Source organism: Tachypleus tridentatus, unplaced genomic scaffold (assembly GCF_004210375.1).
Source record: "Tachypleus tridentatus isolate NWPU-2018 unplaced genomic scaffold, ASM421037v1 Hic_cluster_2, whole genome shotgun sequence".
In the NCBI taxonomy this organism is placed as follows: domain Eukaryota; kingdom Metazoa; phylum Arthropoda; class Merostomata; order Xiphosura; family Limulidae; genus Tachypleus; species Tachypleus tridentatus.
The window spans coordinates 51,152,319-51,169,489 of NW_027467782.1; the positions used below are offsets into that span (position 1 = coordinate 51,152,319).

The following is a 17,171-nucleotide window of genomic DNA, read 5'->3' on the forward strand; positions in this document are numbered from 1 at the left end:
CATGACATGTATCCAATAGTAAAGTCTCCCGTTCCATGACTATGACATCCATCCAATAGTAGGGTCTCCTGCTCCATGACCGTGACACCATCCAACAGTAAAGTCTTCTACTGCATGGTGTGTCTCCACCATAGTAAAAACAGTTTCAATCCCTGGATGCTCATTAAACGAACAGCATTTCACCATATGACAAAACAATCTATCAATGCTTCCCCATACTAATCTATCAACATTTCCATCTTGTTGGTCCGCCTATAACCTGTCAGTGTTTCTAACTTGTGAATCCCCAGAAAATCTATAAGTACTAGCATACCTTTATTTATTCTACAATAAAAATCTGCCATCAGGAATCATAAGAGTACAACTAGATTTTGAGATTTCACGTTCTACTCCATAACATGTCGAGAAATTTTATTACCATGCACGTTAACACATGTGTTACTTGTTTCACTTCCAAGCTTGTCGTATCCCGCTAGGACAGTAGTAAGTCTTTGGATTTACAACGCTAAAATCAGCGGTTTGAATCTCTTCGGTGGACATAGCAGATAGCAAATAGCACAAATTTGATACATTTTAACAGTTAATTAACTTCTAAATTCAAGTTAAATTTCTGGTTAGTTGAGATATATATATAATAATATGTAACGTACATAACGTGATAAATCTGAGACTCGTCCGAAATAATTTATAATAGGTGACATAATGAAATCAAAAAGAGCTACGGTTCTTAACATATATTATTTTAAAATATGCATTCTAGAATCACATAACATAGTACGATACGCAAATGCCAGTTAATGTGCAATATTTTCTACGGAATTATGGAAACTATTAATTTTATTTATAAAATATATCTCTTCTTTTTCACTTCTATATTTACGTGCAGAAATAAAAAACAGTAAACATAATAATAAATATATTATTACAACTATTATGTATAAATACCATGATTAAATACGTTTATTTTTCCATATTATATTCTGCCAGATCCACTTGGCCCAGCAATTCCGACCAGAGAAATGCGTTCTTTAAAAGAATTTATTCCTTAATCACATGTATAATTAATTTTACAATATTTTGTCAGTTAATCCACAAAGATAAGTCATTCTTTTAAAATCTCTCCACGTGTAATAATTTCATATATTCATACATTTGGAGAAGTATTTCCGCAAAATGTAATTTAAGGCTGTTAAAACTAAATACAGTTAATCAATAACATTTTTTTTATTTAGCGTTCTCCCTAGAGTTACATTAATTACTACTTGGATGTTGAATAACAGTGAACACATCTTTGTAATTCAAGAATTTATAATAAATAATTTCTTCCCCAGTTTTATGCTAATTGTCATATGATTTTGTACATATACATATATCAAGGTCAACATATGAAAAGTGGAACTCAAAATCTAAATCTTTCACTTACAATTAAACTAAAATTTGTAATATTTAAGCAAACAAATCCAAATAATATAAAATAGATCAAATATCGAATCAGTAACACAAATAGAAAACAAAAACGACAAATATTACAGAAATCGTCAACAAAAGGTATAAAGTTAAAGGTAAGGGGCAATGAACAGGTAAGAGGAAGATAATTTTTCATGCCTGAGCAGAAGATTCTTTGGGGAAGCAGCCCAGTAAAGCACTTTTAGTGGAATTATCCCAGGGCCTTTTAGCACTCCTACGTTGTTTCTGGATAGACCAGTGAACCACAAAAACATGGAAACTAAAGATATGCCCAAGCCTTGAGGACAGTGCAGTGGAAATCCTTGAAGGACAGTGCAATGGGAACTGTTGAAAAACTGAGCGATTGGAGCTCTTCTAAACAGTACAGAGGGGATATTTGAGGCTAGTACAATGAAGCTCCTTCAGCACAGTTCAATGGGATAAAACACAGCATGGCCAGGTGGGTTAAGGCGTTCGAGTCGCGGGTTCGAATCCCCGTCACACCAAACATGCTCGCCTTTCAGCCATAGGGGCGTTATAGTGTTACGGTCAATTCCACTATTCGTTGGTAAAAGAGTAGCCCAAGAGTTGGCGGTGGGTGGTGAAGACTAGGGAAGGCATCCCTCTAATCTTACACTACTAAAATAGGGACAGCTGGCGCAGATAGCCCTCGAGCAGCTTTGCGCGAAATTCAAAACAAACAAACAAAGAAATATTCCGCACAATCTGTGTACTGCCGTCCGTAATTTTGAACTTAAAAATAGCTAGTCAAAAACACTCATTGCCAACTCTTGGGTGACTGTAATTGAATAGTAGGATTTTCACAAATATTCTTACAGTGCAAACACAGCCCTAACATGCGAAACAAGTTTTGTTGAAACGGTCCATGAACCATAAGCTTTCTGATCCACATTCCAAACACACTATTATCAGGCCACGCCCGACTTATTGGTAGTGAAAGTTACGTTGTGAAATATAACAGATAAAACTGAAATACATAATACTTAGAACTATCCTCATATTATTTTATGACGCCGTATATAATGACCAAATGTACTGTTTGATATAAACTTTCTTTTTTATTTTGTCCAATTTATATAATTTTTCTCGTTTATAAAATAACCTATTTCAATATTATTAAATTCATGACAACAGAATTTAGAGAGAGAGAGAGAAAAAAAAAAAGCTATAATTTACGTCTCAATAAATATTTAGTTTTAATAGGGGGCGCTCTTTTCCATGCTCATTATTCCAGAGTGATAGCTTAAGTAACTTAGGTTAAGTCTAACTCAAATTTTAGAAAATGACAACTAAAGCTTAAGAGAGCTCCTGGCTTTAAATCCAGAAGAGCAAAAGTCGTTTGAGAGCGATATTAAAGCTTTTCAGAAAAAGGTAAGCTCATTATATTGTTATTGCATTATTAACTTAATAATGTACTTTATGTAGGCTTAGTTATGTATCATATACACACACACGCACATAATTTTAAAACAAGGGAGCTGTTGGTCAATCCTGGCCGTCCTATCTTTCATAATAGACTTGAAAATAAAGCAAATTCTCGTCAATCAAATATATCAACTCTCATATTAGCAACATCTACCACATATAAAGGCCAATTCTTTACCGTAGTGTTACAAAAAAAAACAAGGTTGTTTTATTTAGCTGAAGGTGACTTCTATTTCTACTATGTCAGTATTTTTGTTTGTGCCCCCCTCTAATAACATATGAGATAATTGTGTTTTACTTTGCTTAATGACAATATAAAAATCTCTTTGTTTCTACAACCTGTTGACAGAAGTCAAAAGCTAGTCTGTAATATGTAGTCTGCACAGGAATGTGTTGCTTGTGCACTTTATTTTTGAATAAAATTATTCATTTAAAATATTTTGATATTTCTTCAGAATCTCAACAGTATTTGCTTGCCTAGTTTCTTCCTTGCTTACTCCAGTTGTCGACAATGAGGTGTTAATAAAAGTATGTGTTAATGAAAATAGGGTTGAGTTCTGTTAATATTTTGACATTACTATTTTCCCTCAAAGAGGTTACATCTCACCAGATGACAGAAATTTCAGAATAAAATTTTCTCTCCAATACCCATTCCCTGAGCACTAAAAACAGAACAGTCTAATACAAAACAATGCCGTATTGGAAGTTGGTGTATATATAATGTACTCTTTTACACCACAACAGTGCATATATTAGTCTCCAAATGTTACCATCTTATTTGTTATCAAAGGTAAATGGTTTTCTATGATTCTAGTTTATGAATAACATTGTATTTCATTTCCAACAAGTCGTGATATGCAGACTATTAATTTTGTATGCTCATGTCATGGTACAGGTTATTTTCAAGATGTTTTTTTTATATGAATCATGCCAGAGTGTAACATGTAATATTGGAATTCTTATTTTATCAGGTAAACTTAGCCAACTTGGATGTATATTTTGTTTTTAGGATGTGTTAAATATCTTGTGACATTTCTTGAAATATTAAAGTTGTCAACTCTGTGTAGGGCTGAAGTTTCTAACACTAATTTTGTTACTGTCATTTGGTGATCTGTCAATCTTGAAGTCCTAAAGTTTCTAACACTAATTTTGTTACTGTCATTTGGTGATCTGTAATAAACTCTTTACTCTTTTTTACATCCACCAATAGAAATCCAAATGGATTCAGTCTCTTACTATTATTCTTAATATTTTAACTTCAACAGGATGTAATTAGCATGTTACACATACAACCACTCCTATCTTTATATTCTAACTTCAACAGGATGTAACTAGCATGTTACACATACAACAACTCCTATCTTTAATACTCTATTAAATAGCCTGTAACCTTGTATTTCAAAGAAATTTTTTCATCAAAATCAACTTTGTGTAACAATATTTCAGTTATTCCATTTATAGGAAAATCCTCCATTCTTACCAATGTTCTACAGTCATCTATTTTATTTCTTCTGGCATTACAATAGTGACACTTAAGCCTAACTGTATTACTATTTCCTATATTAAACTTTACTCTGCCCCTAATTCTTTGTGAATTTAGTTTATCCTGTCTCTCACCAATGTCTAGCCTTTGTTTAAAACTTCCCTTACAGTTAGGTTAATAGCCCTGTAAACAAGTCAGCCTCTACCTTATTTAAATGTAAACCATCCATTCTAATGTGCTCTCTTCTTCCATTGAACCGATCCAACCAGTCAGTTTGGTCATCCTTATTAACCTCAGCCTAGTATTTAGTCCTAGTGACACACTTATAACTTGATTCCCATTGGCAGTATCCCACACAAAATTATGTTGTGCCTTTTCCTTTAAATGCCTTTATCAACCCAATGTACTTATTAATTGGTTCCTCAGACCTACCTTTCTGTAAGTTGTTAACCCCTACATTCATTATGAAAACTGTATCTCCCTTAACTATATCTGTCAGTTATATCCTCCACCTGTGCCCCAGGATAGTATAATGTAATTCTTTTTTCCCTATTTACCCCACAGACTTCATGCCTTGCCACCTTTAACCTACTTATAATCCACATCCTTCTCTGATCATTTTGTTTTCTTTCCTCCAATAGTTCCTCATCTGCAGAAGTCAAGGTGTTAAAACAGAATAGGCTTGTTATAACTAAATTCACTACTTTTAACCCTAAAAGTACTCTTAAGTTTCTGAAAGTTCTTGTTAGCTGATGTATTCCTTTCATGTAAGAAGCTCTTCCTGAAATCTTACCACTTCCTAGTCTATGATTCTTTTATTTCTTGTCTCCACTTTAATTGATAGTTTCAGGTCTTTCCTTTAATTATACAGAACTTTAAAATATAACTTAATTATTAGAAATGGCAATAACTTGTCTCTACTTTGACGTATACATAATGTTAATATGTTGAGGTTGAGTTATTTGATAACTTACTCTAGTCTGAATTTAAACCAATGAATTTGTGTTCAAATACATAATAGTTAAAACATTGAGAGACAACAAACTAGTATTTAGATTGTATTTATTGATTAAAACAATATATTTATGCTGTTTTATGATATATCCAGTAAGTTGAAGTACACGTAAGCCTGTTACACGTCCTATGTCTATTTTAACATTGGTAAAATTTACACTACTTGACTCTTAAGTTCAAACTTTGACTGTCTTTTATTTATTTACCAGTTTTACTACATCTAGTTATTCTTGTTTACTACAAGTTGTAATAATTTTAAGAGCTCAACTTTTCTACATTATCTCTCATCTGTCTCTTGATCGTGAGATTATTTTGTTTTAAAGACTGATAAAATAATAGGAATGTTATACTTCAGCTAAGTTATAACACAGAACAGATTGCAAGTCTTAACATCATGGTGATATGCTGAACTAATAATGTCCAGTTAACTCATTATCAACTTAAATTCATATAATCAATTAGTTTTAAATAGTTTTGAAGTTTGTTCTCTGGATTACTTAACTTTTGTGTTAATAACTTCACTTATCCTGTTTTCAAATGTATTAAAATAATGATAGTCACTTGACCTTTTTTATTTCTCTTCCATATCAGAATGTAATCTGAATGTAGAAAGTTTGTTTATATTAATGATGGACACAGTACAGTATTAGATCTACAAGTGACATGCCCTTATTTCAGTGTTATTTCCTATCTGGACATTGTGAGAGCAGTCACAGCTTGGCATTTAGCCTAACTTTATAAATAGTTGATTAGTTACTTGAGAGATAGCTAAAGGTTTGGATATTTGTGATCAAATGATCTCAGTTACAAACAGTTTGATTTTTTCTTTCCCAACAGCAGAGACAAGAGGATGTTCTGGTCCCTGGTGTTGTCTACCTGAAACATATTCCTCATGGCTTTTATGAAAATGAAATGTACAAGTACTTTTCTCAGTTTGGAAAAATTAAAAACCTTCGACTTGGAAGAAGTAAAAAAGTAAATGTTATTTTTGTTAATTATGCAGCTTACTGTAGACCAGTTGACCTATTGAGGTTAAATATATAAAGGTTATTTTTCTATTTTAGCTTAGAATATGGACTTATGACTAACTTAAGTAGTTAAAGGATGAGATCTTGTTGGGAATTCTTCTAAAAATATCACTTATACGAAAGGTAATGAACTGATAAATTGATTCATTGTAATTAATAATGGTATAAGATATGTTCATTAGTTGATCAGTTTTAGTTCTGATCATTCTAATCATTGTAATTAATAATGGTATAAGATGTGTTCATTAGTTGATCAGTTTTAGTTCTGATCATTCTAATCATTGTAATTAATAATGGTATAAGATGTGTTCATTAGTTGATCAGTTTTAGTTCTGATCATTCTAATCATTGTAATTAATAATGGTATAAGATATGTTCATTAGTTGAGCAGTTTTAGTTCTGATCATTCTAATCATTGTAATTAATAATGGTATAACATATGTTCATTAGTTGATCAGTTTTAGTTCTGATCATTCTAATCATTGTAATTAATAATGGTATAAGATATGTTCATTAGTTGATCAGTTTTAGTTCTGATCATTCTAATCATTGTAATTAATAATGGTATAAGATATGTTCATTAGTTGATCAGTTTTAGTTCTGATCATTCTAATCATTGTAATTAATAATGGTATAAGATGTATTCATTAGTTGATCAGTTTTAGTTCTGATCATTCTAATCATTGTAATTAATAATGGTATAAGATGTATTCATTAGTGGATCAGTTTTAGTTCTGATCATTCTAATCATTGTAATTAATAATGGTATAAGATATGTTCATTAGTTGATCAGTTTTAGTTCTGATCATTCTAATCATTGTAATTAATAATGGTATAAGATGTATTCATTAGTTGATCAATTTTAGTTCTGATCATTCTAATCAATAATGGTATAAGATGTATTCATTAGTGGATCAGTTTTAGTTCTGATCATTCTAATCATTGTAATTAATAATGGTATAAGATGTATTCATTAGTGGATCAGTTTTAGTTCTGATCATTCTAATCATTGTAATTAATAATGGTATAAGATGTATTCATTAGTTGATCAGTTTTAGTTCTGATCATTCTAATCATTGTAATTAATAATGGTATAAGATGTATTCATTAATTGATCAGTTTTAGTTCTGATCATTCTAATCATTGTAATTAATAATGGTATAAGATGTATTCATTAGTGGATCAGTTTTAGTTCTGATCATTCTAATCATTGTAATTAATAATGGTATAAGATGTATTCATTAGTTGATCAGTTTTAGTTCTGATCATTCTAATCATTGTAATTAATAATGGTATAAGATGTATTCGTTAGTTGATCAGTTTTAGTTCTGATCATTCTAATCATTGTAATTAATAATGGTATAAGATGTATTCATTAGTGGATCAATTTTAGTTCTGATCATTCTAATAATTGTAATTAATAATAGTATAAGATGTATTCATTAGTTGATCAGTTTTAGTTCTGATCATTCTAATCATTGTAATTAATAATGGTATAAGATGTATTCATTAGTGGGTCAGTTTTAGTTCTGATCATTCTAATCATTGTAATTAATAATGGTATAAGATGTATTCATTAGTTGATCAGTTCTGATCTATGTAGATTATTTTACTTTAACCAGAAGTCAGTGATAAATGCCCATGAACTGTAAAACAAAGATTATTGAACGGGAAACCTATTAGAGAAAGTTATATACTTAGAGTTAAGATTTATATCAACCTTGTGGCCAGTGTAGCTAATTAATTATGTTATGTTTCGAGTGGTGAAGGTTAAAATGTATTTTTTTGTGAATTGGCTACTCTTCCAATGAAATATCACTTGGTTTGACCAGCTTTGGATATTAGGTTGGTCCTAGATACATATATTTAAGTATGGAACAGTAATTGATACAGGAACACTAGTTGTTGACTTCAATTACTGATAATGAATTCATTTCTTGTGAGAAATGTAACATCAGTATAACATGGCTGAAGATTCTCTAAGCCACTCTGCAGGTGACTGGCATCTGTGGCAGAATGCCATGTTATGTTTAACCTGTTAATGTAGAACTATATTGAACAAGTTATCCTTCAGTGTTCCATTATTTGTACAGTATGTTCAGGAAAAATACACAAATAGAAGTCAAATAACCATTACATGTCACTAGAATAAAAACTGGTTTTGTTATCTTTTATAATGTGTCTTAGGTTACATTAAAATGATGTAGGTCTGTGTATTTTCATAGAAATTATAATATAGCCTGTGGACAACAAGTGTACAATTGGTCCTTCATGATAGTCTCTGCATGTCTGCCATTGAGAAAAGTAAACATGTTAAACACATTTGGGTAGTGATTGATTCTCTTCTTAAACTGCTCTAAAGTCTTGTCCTACTTTACTGGATATGGTAATTTATTCAATAAGTTAATTATCTTTGTGTGAAAAATAAAACTGCCTTACTCACAGCCTAGCCCGTCTGTTCCAGATGTTAAAACTTGTTCTGTTATCTTCATTATATGACACAAAGAAATCAGAGGCCTTTATCCTATCAATCTCCCTCATATCATATTTTATCTTAATCTCTCTCCCTCATATCACATTTTATCCTATCAGTCTCTCTCCCTCATATCATATTTTATCCTATCAGTCTCTCTCCCTCATATCATATTTTATCCTATCAGTCTCCCTTCCTCATATCATATTTTATCTTAATCTCTCTCCCTCATATTATATTTTATCCTATCAGTCTCTCTCCCTCATATCATATTTTATCCTATCAATCTCCCTCATATCATATTTTATCCTATCAGTCTCCCTTCCTCATATCATATTTTATCTTAATCTCTCTCCCTCATATTATATTTTATCTCTATCGGTCTCTCTCCTCATATCATATTTTATCTCTATCAATCTCCTCATATTATATTTTTTGTCTATCAGTCCTCTCTCAGATTACATTTTGTCTCTATCATCTCTCTCCCTCATATCACATTTCATCCTATCAATCTCTTTCCCTCATATCACATTTTATCCTATCACTCTCTTTCCCTCATATCATATTTTATCCTATCAATTTCCCTTCCTCATATTATATTTTATCCTGTCAATCTCCCTTCCTCATATCATATTTTATCCTGTCAATCTCTCATATCATATTTTATCCTATCAGTCTCCCTTCCTCATATCATATTTTATCCTAGCAGTCTCCCTTCCTCATATCATATTTTATCCAATCAATCTCTCTCCCTCATATCGCATTTTATCCTATCACTTCCTTCCTCATATCATATTTTTCTATCAGTCTCTCATATCATATTTTTTATCCTATCAGTCTCCTCCTCATATCATATTTTATCCTATCAATCTCCTTCCCTCATATCATATTTTATCCTATCAGTCTCCTTCCTCATATCATATTTTATCCTGTCAATCTCCCTTCTTCATATCATATTTTATCCTATCAATCTCTCTCACCCATATCATATTTTATCCTATCAATCTCTCTCACCCATATCATATTTTATCCTATCAATCTCCCTCATATCATATTTTATCCTATCAGTCTCCCTCCCTCATATCATATTTTATCCTATCAGTCTCCCTCCTCATATCATATTTTATCCTATCAGTCTCCCTCCCTCATATCATATTTTATCTTAATCTCTCTCCCTCATATCATACGTAAGAGTTTAGTACTGTCACTAATTATGTATTTCTCAATATTGTTGAGTGAAAGAAATGACCTCTAGCTCTGATCTGTAAGGTACTTCATGAATCTTTCTTCCATCCTTTAGTAATGTGATTTTCTTAGATAATCCAAAATTTTTTGAGACTATTATTACCTCCTTTTGTTTGTCCAGACAACATCTAATGTCCTTAGTAGAAGTTACTAAAATAAGATATCCATATTGGGTTCATGTTTTTATTTATTACATTTCACTAAATGATCTAATTTCTTTTAGCAGGCTCACAGAAATTTGACTGTAATTTTTAGTAAGTCCATTTTTCTGAACTAACATTAAATCTTTAAAGCAACAATTTTGATTAGTTTCTCCTCAGGACAATTCTACTGTGCTGTTTTATTTAGTGATGGAAATAAACTTTTATTGATTAAATGTTTTCAGACAGGAGGAAGTCGAGGCTATGCTTATATTGAATTTCAGTGTGATGAAGTTGCAAAGATTGTTGCAGAGACCATGAACAACTATCTGATGTTTGACCAACTGATGAAGTGTAAGTTTTACACTTGAGACAAAAACTTTGTTTTTATAAGTTTGATATGACATCTGTCATAACTGAACATAGATATTTACAGACAAGGTTTCTCAGTAAATGTATTGACTTTCTTATAGATGTTTCTGTACGTTCGAAAAAATTTCAATTTCATTTTGTATCCTTTTTACAAGAACCTTTCATAATGAAACCCATGTTTATATGTTGTCTTCTTTTACAGGTAAGTTTATTCCACCAGAAATGGTTCACCCATTAACCTTTAAGGGTGCAAGGAAAAAAATACATCTTGCTAAGTCTGTTACAATGTTTCATCAGAATAAGTGGAAATGTCCTGAGAAGGAGAGGAAGAATCTGGTGAAACGAGCCCGAAGGATCAAGAAAACCCAGGCCAGACTGGCGGAGCTAGGAGTTACATTTGATTTTGACCTCAGAGTGCGATACATTCATTTTACTTTGTATTATAATTGTTTATATACCAGTGTTTATATGTTATGAATTTTTCATATATTCTGAGTGCAAGACTTACTAAATATGATATATGGTGTGAATATTTAGACATAGGAAAGTGTTTTTGGAGAAGTAGATATTTTAACCAGCATGAGGTGCACATCACATGCTTGTACAGAACATCACGTAAGAATGTAGACGTACGTCTTAAAATGTGTGATTCGGAACACGCTGCTCCTCTACAGAACAAATACCAAATACCTCATGCCACTGCTGAAAATAACTTGGAAAGCAAGAGGTCTTTGATTGAACTACAGATAATAATGAGAACTGCACATGGCTGTAGTCAATAAGGAAGGGAACATAGTCCTAGCACAATAGTCCACTTCAGTGGTTTGAGTACATCAAAAGCTTGTTTTGTTCCTCTTTGTTGCACTGTTCATTTGTGTTCTTTCTCATGAAGAACTATGCAACTCTTAGGTTACACTTGTTACCTGTAATTTTCTGTTAACATTTAAATTATTATTATTTCTTTGCTTACTTTTCTTGACCTTAAAGAAAGAAACATGAACAAAAGTATACAAATTGCTGGAATCTCCAAACTGTTTGTTTGTTTCCTGTTGTCAATCAGAAACACTCTGACATTGAGCAGATTCACTGTGAATCAGGAAGTTGATTCTGTTGAACTTCTTTTTGTCAGTTTGACTGTCTGTGAACCTGCTACATATTTGGATGATTTGTACCAATTCTTCCCATTGCTATCTTTGTGTTTGGCTCTTCTTTCCCCGATGAGGTAACCCTTACTTCATCCTTCACCACTCTAATGTCTCAAGTACTTGATATTTTTCTTTCATCCCGTTGTTTCAGCTGGTTTACATTAATGTTCAATCTTGAGCTTTCTCTTTCCCTCTTCTCTGATATTCACAGTAACTTTAATTCTTTTCTGTCTCAGGTTTGTGTTATAACCCACTTGTTATGTCCTCCACAATGTTGAGACTCCCTCTGTCTCAGTTTTGTGTTACATATAACCCAGTTGCCATGTCCACAATGTTGAAACTCCCTCTGTCTCAGTTTTGTGTTACATATAACCCAGTTGCCATGTCCACAATGTTGAGACTCCCTCTGTCTCAGTTTTGTGTTACATATAACCCAGTTGTCCTCCACAATGTTGAGACTCCCTCTGTCTCAGTTTTGTGTTACATATAACCCAGTTGCCATGTCCTCCACAATGTTGAGACTCCCTCTGTCTCAGTTTTGTGTTACATATAACCCAGTTGCCATGTCCACAATGTTGAAACTCCCTCTGTCTCAGTTTTGTGTTACATATAACCCAGTTGCCATGTCCACAATGTTGAGACTCCCTCTGTCTCAGTTTTGTGTTACATATAACCCAGTTGTCCTCCACAATGTTGAGACTCCCTCTGTCTCAGTTTTGTGTTACATATAACCCAGTTGCCATGTCCTCCACAATGTTGAGACTCCCTCTGTCTCAGTTTTGTGTTACATATAACCCAGTTGCCATGTCCACAATGTTGAAACTCCCTCTGTCTCAGTTTTGTGTTACATATAACCCAGTTGCCATGTCCACAATGTTGAAACTCCCTCTGTCACAGTTTTGTGTTACATATAACCCAGTTGCCATGTCCACATTCCACTTTCTTCAAGCATCAATCCCATGAATTCCTTCTTCAAGTTTATGGACTGTTTTTTCTCTTTGATCAGTTTTTTTTCTGACTTGCTTACTTACTTTTCTGTCTGTCCTCTTTTCATATTCTTTCTGAGAAGTCAGATTTTTCTGTTTAAGACAATTCCTTTTGGGTTGTTAACACCCCCATATGCTTTCCTATAATTTAGAAAGATATTAGCTGAAGTTGATGCTACTCAAGTTGAGTGCTACGGTGAAACTTGGATCACACCAATTGGCTTGCTATTACCTTTCTCTCAGAAATTGATCCCATTGTCATCAATCTACCATCTGTTAATGACTGCATGGAAACAGTAACTGATTACATTTTTCAAGTGGCTGTTCATTCTGTATCTCAAACCGTAACCCATGGTATCCTTGTCTGCACTGGTCTTCAGCTTGTCAGCAGGTATAGAAGGCTTAGAAATTGGTCTGGGATATCTTTTGCAGGTATCCCATTCTTTCAAATTGCATTGTATTCCAGCAGGCTCATACCCATGTGTGGAAAGTCAGGCATCAAAACCAAAAGGAATCTTGGATTATTTTCATAACTTCTGTCATTAGTTCCAAAGTCATATGGGATAAGATTTGGAAGGGTAGTGGCAGGTATGTTCACTTTCCATTTTGCTCTTCAATGGCTAGGAAGTTGCTGATGCCCAGAGTATTACTGACACTCTTATCAAGAGCTTTTTTAGTCTTTCCAGTACTTTTGTTTCTTCCACTGCTTTCTTGGCTATCAAGTCCCAGGCAGAGCAATTGTCTCTTTTCTTTGGGCTGATCGTTTCTACAACTGTAATTGTCCCTTTACATTGGTGGAACTAGAGTTTGCTCTTGTCAGGCCTGATGATGTTCACTATGAGATGACGTGACACCTGTCTCCTGCCTCTCTTGCTCCACGTGAATTCAACCCTTTCACATTCTTTCACTCAAGACCTTCGAGTCCTTCAGGGATGTGGCTTAAGTGTCAACCTTTTCAGTATCAAGCAAGATCAGTGTTAACACCACAGCAAACAGTTTTGTCTTTGACTTTTCCAAGATGACCATGCATTTTTGTCATCCTCATCTCAAGCTCCATCTCAGTGATGTTTTTCTTCCCATGGTTCTCGACGTAAAGTTCTTGTTTTTCATCTTTAACCATAAGCTGACTTTAATTCCTCAAATCAAGCAGCTGTGTGTCAAGTGTGTGAGGGCCCTGAACATTCTCCATGTTCTATCTGCAACCTCATGGGGAGTGGATTGGTATTCTGTGTTCAAGATCTTTTGTGCCCTAATTCAGTCCAAACTGGACTATGGGCTTCTGGTTCCACTAGAACCTAATCCTTGAAGATGCTGAACCTCATTCAACACCTGGGGCTTCAGCTTTGCATGGGCACTTTCCACACTTCTCCAGTCCAGAGTTGTACACTGAGTTCCATGAACTTCCCCTTACCCTCTTCCATTTCCAACTTTCTCTGTAGTATGCTATCAAACTTCAATCCTTACCACAACATATCCCACCTGGGGTTGTGTAGCCCCTCCTCAGGGAGATGTGCTCTTTCAGAATAGACGGTTTGCCATTTGTTGAATGACTTTGCTGTTTCCAATAAACAACCCATCCTGCCATGTATTATTAACATCCTCACCTGTGACCTTTCATTGAATTATCTGAGAAAGTTGGGTACTCCTGATTGGAAGTACAGTCTTCTCTTTACTAAACACCTTTCGAACCATCCTTCACTTCTATTTATATATGTGGTTCAAAATCAAGTGACTTTGTGGGATTTGCCACAGTTTGTTGTGGCTTAATGGTTATTCATAGGATACTATCTGCAATTTCTGTGTTCACTTCCAAGATGTTTGCTATTTCTCTTGCCCTTTATCATGTAGCAGATAAGCAGTTCACTGTTTGTACTATTTATACTAACTCTTTTAGCCTTCTGTTGGCCCTGGAATTGCTTAGCATTAGTTCTAGCCCTGTTCTTGTAAAAATTCAAGAAAGGCTAGTTTAGTTTTGTTCATCTTCCTTTAATATCCAGTTTTTCTGGATGCCTGGCCATGTTGGTATTAGCAAGAACAAGCTTGCTGACACTATAGTTAAGTCTTGGGTGGGGGTATATGGAGACTTCTGGTTCGTGTAACCCCAGTGATGTGAAAATGAGTGAACAATACGTTGATAAGAAGTAGATCAAGGGTTTGAACCTCGAAAATAATAGTACAAGCTACCCCAAAATTAACACGTGCACATTCTTGGTGGTTCAGAATTTATATACTCTTTTCACCACTAACACAAGATACTGACTGTGGTGGTAAGGTTGATTATTTATCTGAAGTGGTTTACTTATCTCTGTGTAGACTTAGGATTTGTGTGTTTAATGAAACTTTTATAGTAATGCAAGTGTGAAAAAGGTGCAGCTTAATTTGTAACTATATAATCTGAAGAAGAGACTTTAAACTTTCCTAGGAGACTTTATCATAGATATTATAAATTTACCTTCATTGAAATAGTTGATACCTAGTCATCTTAATAATCTGTTATTCTCTTGGTAGGAATTATTTCTCTCAGAGCTCTAGTTGTAAATCAGCAGAAGCTCTGATTATCAGGGCATTTTTAGTCATAAAATGTTTGTCAGGGGATTCTCGATATGCATCAGAAACTTTGTCCCATATTGTTCAGTGGTAGAATTTATCTCACTAAAAATCAAGTCTCTGTACCTGTGAAGAACACAACTTGGATAACCAATTGTAAAGCTTTGAGCTTAACAGCAAGCAAACTAGCATAAATTATTCTAATGGTAAAACCAGCAGTAACTGTGCTAATCACAATATTTTGAGTTTTAAAATCAGTTGCAACTGTGCTGAACAGGGGATTTTGAGTGTTAAAACCAGCAGCAACTGTACTGATCAGGGGATTTTGAGTTTTAAGACCAGGAGCAACTGTGCTGATCAGGGGATTTTGAGTGTTAAAACCAGCAGCAACTGTGCTGATCAGGGGATTTTGAGTGTTAAAACCAGCTGCAACTGTGCTGATCAGGGGATTTTGAGTGTTAAAACCAGCAGCAACTGTGCTGATCAGGGGATTTTGAGTGTTAAAACCATCAGCAACTGTGCTGATCAAGGGATTTTGAGTTTTAAAACCAGCTGCAACTGTGCTAATTAGGAGAGTCCTAATTGTAATCTCAACAGAAAATGTGTCATGATAAATAAGTGGATATTCAAATGAAAAGCACTTTTAAGTTTCTTTTTCTCTATGTCTAACAGCTTCCTAGAAGACCAACGTCAAAAGTACAAAATGACCTATCAACATCAGATCGTGTTCAGTCAAATATTCAGGAAGATAAGAATACTGATGTTATTGAGGTTGACAGCAGTGAGGACGAAATCTATTTCCGAACACCTCCGAATGTAATCAAAACCAAGAAAATTAAAAACAGCCAAGTTAACGACACTACAGAAACTTCAAAGAAAATCAAAGCATTTAGTTCTAAAAAAAACACTATCGTCTAGTGATAAGGAATTATTTAGTGACATGATTAAGGCAGAGAAGGTTCGACACAGAACACAAAAGAATAGACAATTAAATATTAAACAGAAGGCAATATCTGTGACCAAGAAATCTGTCTCCAAGATGCTAACAACAAAGAAATTTATTATGTAGCAATCATCAATAAATCTTATTTTTGACCATTCTCTGTTCTTGTGGAATGAGTTAACTCCATAATCATGTATTTAGGGCTAACATCGGATTATGGCGTTACATCTAATAAGTTAATCTTTTGCTAAAACTTGTTATTTATGATACAAAAATAATATAATCTCCAGAACAAGGCTGTTTTTATTTCAATCAACATTTAGCTTTTAAAACTCAGAAGCGAACAGGTTGTTATACCGTAAGCCCCCCAATTAGGAACTGTCAGATTTTACTTTCCTTCCATAAGTAATACTCTAGTTTTAGTAATAGTAATAGTCTTAAGTGATCTACTTATACGGATTCTGACTTTTGTTTTTGTGTTCATTCTAAATATCAGATTTCCTAAACATCTATTTGCCACAACTATCATGGTAAACCTTTATGACATTTGTACATTAAAATTATACAGGCATTCTGAAAGAGTGCCCATAAAATATCTAAAGAACTAATTCAGTTTTTTAAAAAATCGAAAACTTTTTCCTTATGTTATAAATTCTTTCATTTCAAAGTTTCCAACATCAACTTGAGGTTTTATAAATAACACCACAGAATAAAGTAAAGAATTACTGGTAGAAAAACGTAAACAACAAATTAATTGGATCGTTTGTTTCTAACATCTTTATCTTAAAATAATCCATTAATACTCAAAATAGGCAGAAATTACTGATCCAATTAAACACGCTGCACAAGCCAAAAATAGACTGGAACTATGTTTTCTGAGAACCCATCTGAACTTGTACATAA

At 33.5% G+C, this 17,171-nt stretch overlaps 1 protein-coding gene across 1 annotated transcript; it reads left to right on the forward strand.

Annotated features, from left to right (window-relative positions):
• Positions 1 to 2,677: 2,677 nt before the first annotated feature.
• On the forward strand, positions 2,678 to 16,426 carry LOC143242401 (MKI67 FHA domain-interacting nucleolar phosphoprotein-like). Its single transcript, XM_076485764.1, has 5 exons — positions 2,678 to 2,838; positions 6,227 to 6,364; positions 10,521 to 10,629; positions 10,850 to 11,061; positions 15,998 to 16,426. The coding sequence occupies exons 2-5, from the start codon at positions 6,302 to 6,304 to the stop codon at positions 16,241 to 16,243; spliced, it is 630 nt and encodes a 209-aa protein (XP_076341879.1). The 5' UTR covers positions 2,678 to 2,838; positions 6,227 to 6,301; the 3' UTR covers positions 16,244 to 16,426.
• The last annotated feature ends 745 nt before the right edge of the window (positions 16,427 to 17,171 follow it).

Coding starts and splice junctions, on each gene's coding strand:
- LOC143242401 (XM_076485764.1), top strand. CDS start 6,302: ATGTACAAGTACTTTTCTCAGTTTGGAAAAATTAAAAACCTTCGACTT. Junction 6,365..10,520: donor GACTTGGAAGAAGTAAAAAA/GTAAATGTTATT, acceptor AAATGTTTTCAG/ACAGGAGGAAGTCGAGGCTA. Junction 10,630..10,849: donor GTTTGACCAACTGATGAAGT/GTAAGTTTTACA, acceptor CTTCTTTTACAG/GTAAGTTTATTCCACCAGAA.